Below are 12,918 nucleotides of genomic sequence, written 5' to 3'. Positions count from 1 at the left end.
ACTTAAGAGTAATTAAGTGAAAAGTCACACTTAATTATAGATTTGATATTTTATTAAAAACTAATCAAGTGACTCTACTAAGAGTTTCACTATATGAATTGTTATTAATAATTTCAAATACAAATTATTCTTCCAATACAAAAAAAAAAATACAAATTATTTTCCATTCATCATATTCTTCCAACACATATTCGTTAATAAAGACTTTTGAGAGTCCTGTTCACTAAGAAAACTCGTCTGCAGGTTACAACACTCAATAGTATTTGTTGCTCAAAATGACTCTCGAGTCCAAGAAGATAGTGCATAGTGGTGTACAAAAAACCCGAACCCCGGAACCGGACCCGAAACAAATACCCGGAACCGGTTTTTCTAATACCTGGGTTTTTAATACCCGAACCCGTACCCGACCCTACCCGTAGGGTACGGATAGGGTATGCATTTTGGCACTAAAACCCGAACCCGAACCGGACCCGATTTGTACCCGGTAATACCCAAAAACCTGATTTGTACCCGGTAATACCCGAACCCGGAACCGGGGTTTTTCAATACCCGAAACCGGGTATTTCAAATACCCGATGTATACCCGAAAAATACCTTAAAAATACCCGAATAATACCCATAAAAAGTGTAAACTTTTAAAAAATCCAATCTATACCAAAAAAATACCGGAAAAAAATCCCGAAAAAACCCGTAAACAGGGTTTTTTCAATACCCGATAATAGGGTATTCAAATACCCGGTTCTATACCCGACCCGAACCCGATGCATAGGGTATGGTTTTTAGAGACAATACCCTACCCGAACCCGACCCGATTATTACCAATACTCGGTCATACCCGAACCCGGTTCTATACCCAAACCCGGGTATTTAAAAAACCCGATTTGTGCACCTGTAGTAGTGCATGCATATGAACAATCATAGAGTAACACTCTTCAACGTTTGTGAAAGGTTTCAGAGTGCTCGTAGTTTTGATTGTTTTACCTATCTCTTTATTGTAATTGGATAATATATTTTAGTTAAATGAAGAATTACAAACTTTATTAAAAAAAATTGTTCTCTCTCTTGATTTGTCCATTTGCCCTCATAACTCACACTTTGTCTCTGAACATGTTGCCATTTTAACTCAAACTTAGTATCTAAACATGTTTCCTTAGTCTTTAAACAATCTTATATCGGATGGGTGCCAAGGAGCGAGTAATCACCGAGTACCCGGCCGACTTGACCGAGTTTTACAACATTGTTCCATATATAGTTGCAAATATTGTAACCTCTATATAAATTAATGAGATATAAATATATGGTTCCCAACAGGTATACACAATAACCATCACATTTTGATTAATGTTATACAATCTAAGTGTGGAATGTTTTAATATAGAGTTTAAATAAATCACTAAAACAATTTGTTCTTTTGCGTACAACGGATTGGGAAAATTGTACGTCTTGCAAACTGTGGTTATCTAATTATTTGCTATTTGAATATAGTACTATTATTAATGTCCAAAAGTGTTACCATATTTCATACGTTTTATGTTGCTTAGATTTCAATGAAAGAATCTCTCTATATAAGTACCTTTTCTTTATTATAAGTGGACTCCATTCCATTGTAACGCTTCAAAGCAATCAAATCAAATGATGAATATTTTTCGCAGAAAGAAAAAACAACCAAAAAATAGTGATGTTCACAAAGGCACAGAGAACATCACCAAACAATGGAAAACTCTTAGCGGAGAAACCAACTGGAAGGGGTTATTAGACCCTCCCGGACCCGATCTCCGTAGCTACATCATCCACTATGGTGAAATGGCTCAAGCCACTTACGATGCTTTCAACTCGGTTAAGGTATCAAAGTATGCTGGAACGAGCCGCTATGCACGCAAGGATTTGTTGTCTAGGGTGGGTGTGAGTCAAGGGAGGCCACTAAACAAGTATCAAGTGACTAAATACATATATGCTGCCTCGTCTATATCGGTTCCTGACGCGTTTATTATCAAGTCATTGTCGCGTGAGGCTTGGAGCAAGGAGTCTAATTGGATGGGGTTTGTCGCGGTGGCTACAGATGATGGGAAGTTGGTGTTAGGAAGGAGGGATATTTTAGTTGCATGGAGAGGGACTATTCGGACGTTGGAGTGGGTTAATGATTTGGATTTCACGTTGGTTTCGGCTCCGGAAATATTTGGTGAAAACAACGATGATGATCCGAAAATACACCAAGGATGGTACTCTATCTACATGACAGAAGATCCACGCTCACCTTACAATAAAATGAGCGCGAGGGATCAGGTGCGTTTTACAATCCTTTTGTATCTTTGGGTGGTTTGCAAAACATGAAAACCGTAAGGAATAGCAATAAAATGTATATATTTCAAATGAAATTATTTTTTTTCAGTAACAATATACTTTTATTATGATACTGAGATAATGACATGTGATCTGACTCGACCCGAATTTTATGTTGTCTAGCTAGAAATCTTAATACCGAAAAATAACTACCCGAAGAAAAAAAAATCATGTATCCATCACAAGTCGGAAGTGAAAAGTGACTTTTAGTTTTTGAAAAAGTTCCTTTGCCATGTTGATCATATTCAGAAAGCAAGGGCATGTTCTTCTCTAGAAAATCATTATTGTTAAATTGGTATGGTAACTTCTTGATTAAAACTGAATGTAAATTACATGGAAATTAAAACCCTTTAAATAGGAAACAAACTAATCCTAATTGTACCTGAACTAAAACGCAAACAACTTTTAAAAATTAAACTAACACTTATCTAAACTAAAAAGATAAATATTAAATAATAATAAACTTATTATTATTAACAAGTTTAGTCGTCAGACTTTGATCTCCTCCATAACCTCCCCTTGAGATCAACCGAACCTCCCTCTCGATCCTTACTTGTCCACGTTATTAAGCTCGATATTGTATATATTTTCACAATTATGCCACATGCCAATCCCAAACTATAAACACGCAAACAAAAATATAAACAATAAACATGACACAAGAATTTTGCGTGATTCAGTTTCAACGGGAGACCTACATTCACTGACTGCAACTAAGTTATTTTATTATTAAGGTGCGAATATTAAAATTACATAGCAAGAGTATATATAGATATAAAATTAGAGTTACAACTTAATTAACTAAACGTTATGGGCTCAAGCCCTTATTCTCCTTGTCACCAATTTCAACCGCAACTCAAAACCGGCACAAAGCCTTCACAAACATAACACCCATATATAAATTAAGGTGATATTTTGTCAAACCACCTAAAGATAAATATTTCTTATTTGTTTAACATTGCTACATGTTCTATATAGGTACTGACCGAGGTGAAGAGACTAGTAGAACAATACAAGAACGAAGAAATTAGCTTGACCATAACCGGGCACAGTTTAGGTTCAGCTATCGCGACAGTTAACGCAATCGACATGGTCTTGAACGGAGTCACAAAGCCGAAAAGCATGCCAAACAAGCCCTGCCTAGTGACCACATTCGCGTTCGCCAGCCCTCGTGTGGGAGACTCCAGCTTCAAGAAAATATTCACTTCACAAAAAGATCTACACGCCCTACGAATTCGCAACGCATTAGATGTGGTTCCAAATTACCCTCTAATAGGGTATTCAGATGTCGGGATGGAGTTGGTAATTGACACTACAAAATCTGATTATTTGAAAAGCCCTGGGGGTTTGTCAAGTTGGCATAGCTTGGAGGCTTATATGCATGGTGTTGCCGGGACACAAGGCAGCAAAGGCGGGTTTAAGCTGGAATTTAATCGCGATATCGTGCTTGTGAACAAGCATCTGGATTGTTTGAAGGAAGAATATGGTGTTCCTGGTTCTTGGTGGTGTGAGAAGAATAATAGTATGGTCCAGCAGGAGGATGGTTCTTGGATGTTAATGGATCATGAAGATGATGATTTTGGTCCATGAGTTATATGCAGATTTTCATATCAACTCCGGATATATATTCATTTATTTGCTTTCAAATTCAATATTGACTTGTTTTAATCTATTGCTAATTGTATTGTGTTTAATTTCTTACTCTTTGGGTTTGTAATTTTAAACTATAATAACAATTACAATCTTTTCTATAATAACATTTACTTCGCGGTAAGCCATCGGGGCTACCAATCACCGATACCCATTCAAGCCCTAAGACAAAATTTCAACTATTCATTATTATTTTGACGTTTGATTAAAAATTTAAAACTCAATACAACCGCAATTCCGCAAAAGAAAACACTTAAGAAATACATCTGAGCTTGAACATATATTAGACCAGAGTATTGTTGGCCCGATCTTTTGGTATTGACTATTGAGCTTCTCTAAATTTGTACCGATATATTTTTATTTTGGTTTAAAAAAAAGAAGAAGAAGAAGTGGTTTCTTCTATTTGTAGAAAGAAACTCTAGCCATGCGTTGGTTTCATTAAATGCTATCTGTTAGCTAAAATATGCATAAAAAAGCAAACGGTAGTCGTCACAAGAATATACTATCGTTTTAACTTTAAAAAGTATACTTTATTTTTATCTCAAAATATGTTTTGTACAATTTAGTTCTTTATATTAAAAGAAGAAAAAAAAGCATACCATTAAATCTAGTATTTTATGTTTATTACTTTGACATGAGTTTGCCATTATTTTGAATATGATCCGTCCAACGTTTTAATATTGATTAATAAGTTTGTTTTTGTTAGGATATTATATACCGTTTGAAAAATATATTAACAGCATAAATATACAGTATACAACTTATATAAAACATTTTATAAAATTCACAAATTATCCAAAAGAATACTGAAACTAAAAGAAGAAAATCATGGAAGATTTAGATTGCTAGAGCCTTTGAAGAGAAGTTGTTATCCTTTGATGTAGGATATATATATAGAAACACATAAAGGTATCAAACTAAGAAACAAGCTCGATCTGCTAGCCAAAACCGAATATCAAGATGATGTATTTGAAACCTTCTTCATAAGATGAAAGATGATGTATATAATTAAGCTCACAAGACCTAGTGTTTTTCTTTTCTCCCCTATATCACCAAAACCGAATTGTGCGTATATATATGTACACAGTTTACGTACACTTGCAATTTTGGTGCAACGAAATAAAAGGAGAAAAGTTTTTGTTGCCATGTAATTTATACAATCTCAAATGTAACGAATTACAATCAAGATCATAATTCAATCAACTGAGGTTATTCTAAGCTGTAACTGTAAAATAATGAAAACCCCGTTAAGTGTAATGTATTATTGACCAATTATATATAGATGTACAATTAGATAAATACAAAGAAACATACTCAAATACAATATCTTAATTATGGTAACACTATTATATTAAAACTCTAATAATATATTCTTCTATAATATTCTCTAACATTCCCCCCGCAGTCACAGCGGTAGGAAATCGGACGCTCGACTGGAGCGCAAAGCTTGTGAAGATATACGACCAGCTGTCACGTAGAGTAGAAACTCGATCGGTTGTAAGACCTAAGAAGATCAGCGACGTCTTGACCGTGGCCAGAGGACGGTAAACTTTGATGACAAGAGCTTCCACTGCAGCAACAGGAGCTATGATTGAGTCGGCCGAAGCAACGACTTAGCAACCCATGACGGCCATTTATTTCTACCGAAGAATAAAACTAAATAAATAAATAGAAACTACAAAATTTCCTCTTATCGAAACTAATGATGGGGAAAAAAACAAAAGCTACAAGAATTATGAAGGCAAAACCTTTCGTAAAAGGAAAATAAACAAAATATATAAAAGCTTTCCCCGTGGGATAAGAACTTTCACGACCAAAACAAAAATAAATAGAGAGAAAATAAAAGAATACTATAAAAATTCAAAAATTGAGCACTAAAAGACATCTGTAGTTAAACCTGGACCAAAACAAAGAGATAAAAGAAAAAGAAATAGATAGTTATAAAAATCGCAACGATAGATCGTAATCCACGTGAAAGAGACATGCCACAATCTACTGTGGATAATCCGAAAGCGGTGACGTTTTGGTAATGCTAGTAAACTATATTTGTGTGTTATAAAGCGGTGACGGTTTGGTAATGCTCTGATACCATGTAAAATAATGAAAACCCCGTTAGGTGTAATGTATTATTGACCAACTATATATAGACGTACAATTAGATAAATACAAAGAAACATACTCAAATACAATATCCTAATTATGGTAACACTATTATATTAAAACTCTAATAATATATTCTTCTATAATATTCTCTAACAGTAACTTCAATCAAATAAGAATAGTTTCTTTCATTGGTAGACTATTCCAGTAAAGTAAGGTGAAATCGAATCCGGGTCTCATATTGATTTCTTAGTTCTTATCAATTCTTTCATTTTTCCGTGTCATGCACATTATCCTAGATCAAAATTATGAAGTCTTCAAAATAGATAATAGGGCGATTCCACCTCCATCAATGGTGGTGGACAGTTTTGGAGGAAGGAAAAACACCATGCTTTAAGACGTGTACATATAATATCCATCGAAATCATTGTGTATAAACTAATTCAAAAACTATTCAGTTGGATCAACAAATAAACTATTACAATATATTTAATCTAGATTAGAATTAACTAATTATCTGATTAATGCATAAATAGTTAATTACAAAGTTAGTTACAAAAGTTAATAAATCAATATTTATGAATTCATCAAAGATATAAACAGTAATCAATTTTAATTCATGTCATTCTATTTTTTAGTTCACCAAACACTAAATATATGTTTAATCACATTAAGCATTAAGCATTTAGTTCAACAACTAGCCTTGACGAAATTTACTGTTTAATCACATTAAGCATATGTTAGATAATATTGCTTAATGCGTGACACTCAAAAGTATCATCTATTAATAGTTCCAACATAAAGTATGCACAAATAAGTTCTATTTTCATTTTTCAATCCCTGCCGAAATTTGTATAATGATTTAACTATGTAATTGAAAAATAAGTAATAATAATAATAGCACTTACAATATTATTTCACGTAAGTGGGCATGACTAACACCTGTATAGGTGTCAGTCACGTAAAGTTATTGACTCATTAATCTTTGATGTCGTGTTTCGGTAATTCATGTATATTGTTTATTGTGCATAACTACATTGGTAATAATTATATTATATTTTGTACACGTTTATTAATTTAACTAATATTTTACCCTTTTCATAGGATCATGTTGCGTAGCTAGACTACAATGTTATATCAACGTTTTATATGCCGGATGTGTCCTTTTATAGTTTTGGTGTTCCGGTTTATGTACATAGATGAACCCGTTTCGTCTAAACATACAAGTATTAGTTAATTATCTAAATTAAGCAAGTTGGGCCTAACTATTGGGCCAATTCATATCTATTCGGCAGATTATGTATATTGGGCAAGCTATACTTATGTATGGGTTTTATTATTGGGCTGAGGCCACTTATATTATCTTAAACGTTATATGTGAAAAATATTTAATAATATTATCAGACTGAAGGCAAAAGTTAATGTACGCAAGTAGAACTATAAACGTCCACCAATTGCAAAATGCACATATTTTTACCAATTTACCGTCGAATGAGCCTGTCCAAAATTAATAAATATCAGCAACGAAAGAACACACAAGGATTTGAGTGGAGTATGCACTAAATATGAGCATTAATTTACTAGAAAATGATTTAAAAAAAAGAAGAAAGAAAACTAGGCCAACTTTTTTGATCTTTCTAATTGAAATATATGGAAAATGTGGCAAACAGACAAACTAACATGACAAGAAATTGCACTAAGAATGGTCTTTAGAAGAGATGGAACCCTTGAAGGAGCTTCCTAGACAATGTATAGGGATAAGAAAGTAATTTCACATGTAGCACTAAGTTGCATTTTAGAAAGATCTACTTTTTAATTTCTTCCAAATGCTCATTGCGGGCATGTTTGGCTAAGCTTATGGAGAGGGCATTTTTGTCTTTTTACCCCTCCATAAGTCATAAGGAGCTCTCCATAAGCTTAGCCAAACATGCCCTGCATGTCTTTGCTGGACAGAACTTACTGGATTCGGTGGAATATTCATCCATAATACTGCCTTTGAGGTGAGGGATAGCTAGAAATAGAAAGACAAAAAAAGATATTAGGTCAATCAAGACCAGTGTGTTGCGTGAATAAATTGGATGAGTAGGTGTAACATCAAGTCAAAAATGTATTTAGTAATTTTTATTATTTTTTTTAACAACCAACAAAATTTTCGTATCCATCAAAACGGAAAGCAAGAAGCTATCCAACCTGGCACATATAACCACCCGTTGGTATATACATTTGTATAGAACAGTAAAGCCCCGATAAAAAAAGGATTAATTTGATATATATATTCTTACAAATATTAGAAATATCATATATATATATATACCCAAACAAAACTTAATATATCATATTTATTCTTACAAAATAATTAAAATATTATGTATGCTATTATCATATATATCATATTTATTCTATTGTATACTGTGTTTATACCATATTATATCACTTTAATTTTGATCAACTTTCTCAGCTTTGATGACAATAAAATCGTCTCTCGTCACTTTTTCAAAATTGCAAACCTTTCGAAGGTTAATCGCATCAAATGGTCTACATTGTAAACATTTTATCGCATCTAATCGAATAAGGGTAATATGATGATTTTTTTTAAAAAAATTAATGAATTGGATATATATGATATATTAACAACTATGTAAAGGCATAAATGATATTTTTAGTTTGCACGAATATATATGATATCTCCAATATTTGTAAGGGTATACATGAAACTGTCCCTAAAAAAACCACAAAACCCAACACAAACACCTTACGCGTTAAATGCTCTCCACTTCTCCCACATAATGCACTCCCTTCTCGAACGATCACGAATCCATGGAAACCCTAAAGCCTTTATACCTTCCACCAAGTGCTTCGGCTTTCCCTTGTAACACTACTAGAAAATACACCTTTAATGACGCACAATGCACGTCATTAAAGGGGTAGATGACACGCATAGTCGTGTCAAGTAAGGCCATGTCATAAAAGAAAGATGACATGTATTTGTGTGTCATCTGTTTACGACACGCATTTATGACACGCGTTTTTGACATGCATTTGTATGTCATGGTTTTAAGTATTTTAAAAAAAATATTTTTTTCATATAATTACTATTTTCACATTAAATGGCAGTTAATGTCTCATAATACAAATAATATACATATGTAGTAAAAAAATCCATTTTATACATTATTTTATAAAATACATATTACAAGCATTTCAAAGTTAACATTTCATTAATGCCGATACAAAATTTCACCGAGAAATGAAGTTTGCCACAAAAGTCGACTATTCATCACGATTTTCATCCATATCAGCATCTATGTACTCATCTTTCCTTCTCTAACCTGAGAAAAATTTGGTTTAGTGAAAACAATTATAATTAGAACTAAAGAAAAGCCTAACTACTTGATTTTAATTTTCAAGCCTCAATTCCACATCATAACATTCAGACTATTGTCAGAATTTTTCAAAATGTTTGGGTTGAAAGTTGAAACTTAACAAGTTTGACCTCTAAAGTCAAATACCACTATCTTCATATAAGTACAGTACAATAAGAGCTTTGTAGAATAAATGAGTCTATTTTGTGGACTTTTGAGGTCAAACCTACAAGATTGTTTCTAAGCTTACTTACACCTAAACCCTAAATATATTCATTTCTAATTATGCAATCAATTTAAAGAGCTCTTCAATCTTTAAAGTGGAAAACTAGTTAAATGACCTAAAAGTCAAACTAGTTATCAATTGGTGAGATAAGAGTATTTCTAACCTGTAGAAGCAACCTTAACTTTAAACTTGACTGTAGCATCAAATAACTCTGCAACTTAGACAAAATCATCCTTAAAAAATCTCATGGATGTTGATGCAAGAGTTCCTGAACCATAAAAACAAAACAAAAAAATCTTTCAAATTAATAATGAAAGATCTAAATTTTGGATATTTAAAAATGTCAAAAGGTTTTTTCCAAATGCATGCAAGATTTAGAATATACAATTGCAAATGCCACCAGGCACCATGGCAGATATGACACAGGGAACAATATTTTTGACCCAATGACCGATACCCTGTATTCGGAAAAAAAATGTCTAAGCTGCCCTCCAAGAATGGAAATATATGTGCAACTATGTTCTGCAAACATACCATGTTTCTTAAATCTACCAAGACCAAATGTTTATCAGTTCCACCAGATACAATATCATACCCGATGTCCATCAAACTCAGCAAAATCAACAAACATGAAATATGTTCTATACTGTTTAAATCATTTTTCGTTATAAAACATTTTCTTTTAAACTTTTTTGTGTTCAATAATATAAGAGATAACTCGAAGTAAAGATTACCTGATTAAGCACTTGCCGTCTCACAAATTTATGATGCTCTGGTGATCGGTTAAACTGGTCTGATAGAGCATGAAGCTAGAGAAAGAAAAATCATTTAATAGAATCTGAAAAATGCCCCATATACATGCTGCCTGCAATCACAATAAACTTCACCAAATAAAGGCAATAAATTGTCAAGAAATAGATTATAAATTATTGTATAAGGTTGTGGTTACTATATCAAAAAGAGTTAATATTAAAAGATTAGACATTACTATATAAGGTTGTGGTTACCTGTTTATCCCAATCGCAATAGAATCCTGGGTGTGCGTTTTGTATAGTCATCAAGAGGACTTGAAGCACAAAAGCAACAAACTACTTGAAGAAACATAAAAACTTATAACGGACAAGAATATATAATATACATTCAATATATTATCAGAAATACTAACCTTCATTGGACGGTATTCTGAAAAAGAAGCATGACCATGAGCCAATTCTAAGGCGGTAATTCCAAATGACCAAATTTCAGCTCTGTAAATGATGATTATGATGTTTTAATACTAAATTAGTCCTTAATGCAAAATATCAAACATGTAGATTTCAACGATAACATGTTTTTAATGAAAAGATCAGTCAGTTATCTACACTCACTTAAAATCATATCCACTTCCTGGCTGCTCACCTCTAGTAGTCTGGTGTCATCTTGTATGTAGTATTATAAACAAAAGTCGCAAGCGACCACAAGCGCATGTGAATAATGACCTTAAAATCACGGTGTATCCATGTTGGCGATTCTTCAAATCCACGATAAAATGATTCCTGCATAAAAGAAAGGGCATATTAGAATATGCGATTCTTCAAATCCACAAAATATACATCTGATGGTTTCCGAGGCACATTGTGGTTTCCGACCCGGTACACATTGTGGCCCGGATATTAAAAGAAATGAGTCCGTCGCCTTTAACAAGTTTAAACGACTTAGCCCATGATGTTATTTTAAACGCGAACAAACAAAGACAATTTTCTGCTTTTTGTAAAACACTCGAAAAAGGGTCAGATATTATTTTAGATGCTATCAAAAACCCATAGAGTCCATTTATGCAGATAAAACTGCCAGCTCAGACATGCAACGGGCCACAATGTGTAACCAACTCAGATAAGTTAAAAACCGACAAATATTTAAAAATATTTTTTCCTAAAGGAATAAGGGGAGTAATACTAAACGACAACTTTACTATACAAAACATGTAAAACTCAAAAATTTGTAAATATATCTTAGAGAGAAAAAACAAAAGTGTAACTGTTTAGAAGACTAACTAATTTCAGCTATTGAATCAGCATAGAAAACCACAAGTGCAACGTTTAGCACACAACTCAGCAGCCCGGTTCTGCTTCTGCAGGCATGCAAAGTCCCGAAAACCCACTGCAGTGCAGGTTGCAGGCCAGTAAGTCCATTGCAGTGCAGGTTGCATGCCAGTAAGTCCATTGCAGTGCAGTGCAGGCCAAAACAAATGAATATCAAACTGCTGTAGTCCGCTCTATTATAAGCCGAATCTATTGTTTAAGAACACACACCTACAAGCCACGTGACAAACTTTGTAAACGAATATAACTGTTCAAATGCAGGGTTATGTTAGTCATTCTAACAACAATCATCATCACAAAGATTTGATTTACCAAAACTTTGTGATAATTTACATTATATACATGGACATGATCAATAAAATATGAATAACATTATAACAAACAAACAATAGTATATGAATGATATAACTTTCTAACTATCAATTGGAATTTACCATAAAAAATAGAACATGTCTCATTGCTTTCTTTTTTACATCAGATCATAATTTATTAACATGCCATGCATTTGAAATAAAACTTAAGCTTTTAAATCTCTAACACATAAGTAATAAGCACGGTTCGGGCCAACTAGTTCCTTATACAGACATAATCAAGCATCGCTATAGATTATACCCACATTATTCCCTTGATATTATATCGGAAATCAACAATCAAGCTTAACAAATAGATTAGAAACATTAAACCTAACATGTCATCATATTAAACCTAACAATAAACAATCATGTCAACAGATTAAAAGCCTAACAATTATGTCAACAAATTAAACTTAACAATTTGTGCAAAATTGAAAACTAAAATTGAGATTAATCAGTTCCAATGAGTAATTATACCATAAACAGTGCGTAATCAGTTTCTGAGATCAACAATTAGCGATTAAACCTAAAAATCATGTCAACAGATTAAACCTAACAATTTATGTAAATTTGATGGCTAAAATTAATAGATTAATCAGTTCCAGTGAGTAATTATACCGTAAATCAACAATCCGATCCGTCGTAATCTGAAATCGATGATGAGAGGTGATGATGTGAACGATTGGGATGAGAGGGAACGATGAGTGTTTGAATCAGTGTGTAAATCGACGATGAACGAATGAATGATGATGAGATCTGACCGTTTTGGGATGAGAGGTGATGATGCTGATGAGTCTTCTGTAGAA

General features: G+C 33.1%; 1 protein-coding gene and 1 long non-coding RNA gene across 7 annotated transcripts; one reads left to right on the top strand and one right to left on the bottom strand.

Annotated features, from left to right (window-relative positions):
- The first annotated feature begins 1,381 nt into the window (after positions 1–1,381).
- LOC143562620 (phospholipase A1-II 1-like) lies at positions 1,382–3,930 on the top strand. Its single transcript, XM_077050371.1, has 2 exons — positions 1,382–2,283; positions 3,319–3,930. Exons 1-2 carry the CDS (start codon positions 1,633–1,635, stop codon positions 3,928–3,930), a joined length of 1,263 nt encoding a protein of 420 aa, XP_076906486.1. The 5' UTR covers positions 1,382–1,632.
- A 5,326-nt stretch (positions 3,931–9,256) lies between these two features.
- Positions 9,257–12,918, bottom strand: LOC143562618 (uncharacterized). Of its 6 annotated transcripts, none has more exons than XR_013140520.1 (5): positions 12,731–12,918; positions 11,077–11,213; positions 10,686–10,925; positions 9,842–10,559; positions 9,257–9,419 (listed from the first exon to the last, which is right to left on the bottom strand). It is a non-coding gene; the product is annotated as an uncharacterized LOC143562618 (long non-coding RNA). The 6 variants fall into 6 exon arrangements; XR_013140523.1 differs by having other exon boundaries at positions 9,257–10,136; positions 10,413–10,559; XR_013140524.1 differs by having other exon boundaries at positions 9,257–10,559; positions 10,686–10,766; positions 10,844–10,925.

The sequence above is a fragment of the Bidens hawaiensis genome, unplaced genomic scaffold, assembly GCF_021521415.1.
Source record: "Bidens hawaiensis isolate Kalapana, Puna unplaced genomic scaffold, B.hawaiensis_p1.1 tig00021044_1, whole genome shotgun sequence".
Taxonomy (NCBI): Eukaryota; Viridiplantae; Streptophyta; class Magnoliopsida; order Asterales; family Asteraceae; genus Bidens; species Bidens hawaiensis.
This window is presented reverse-complemented; position numbering and strand designations above follow the sequence as displayed.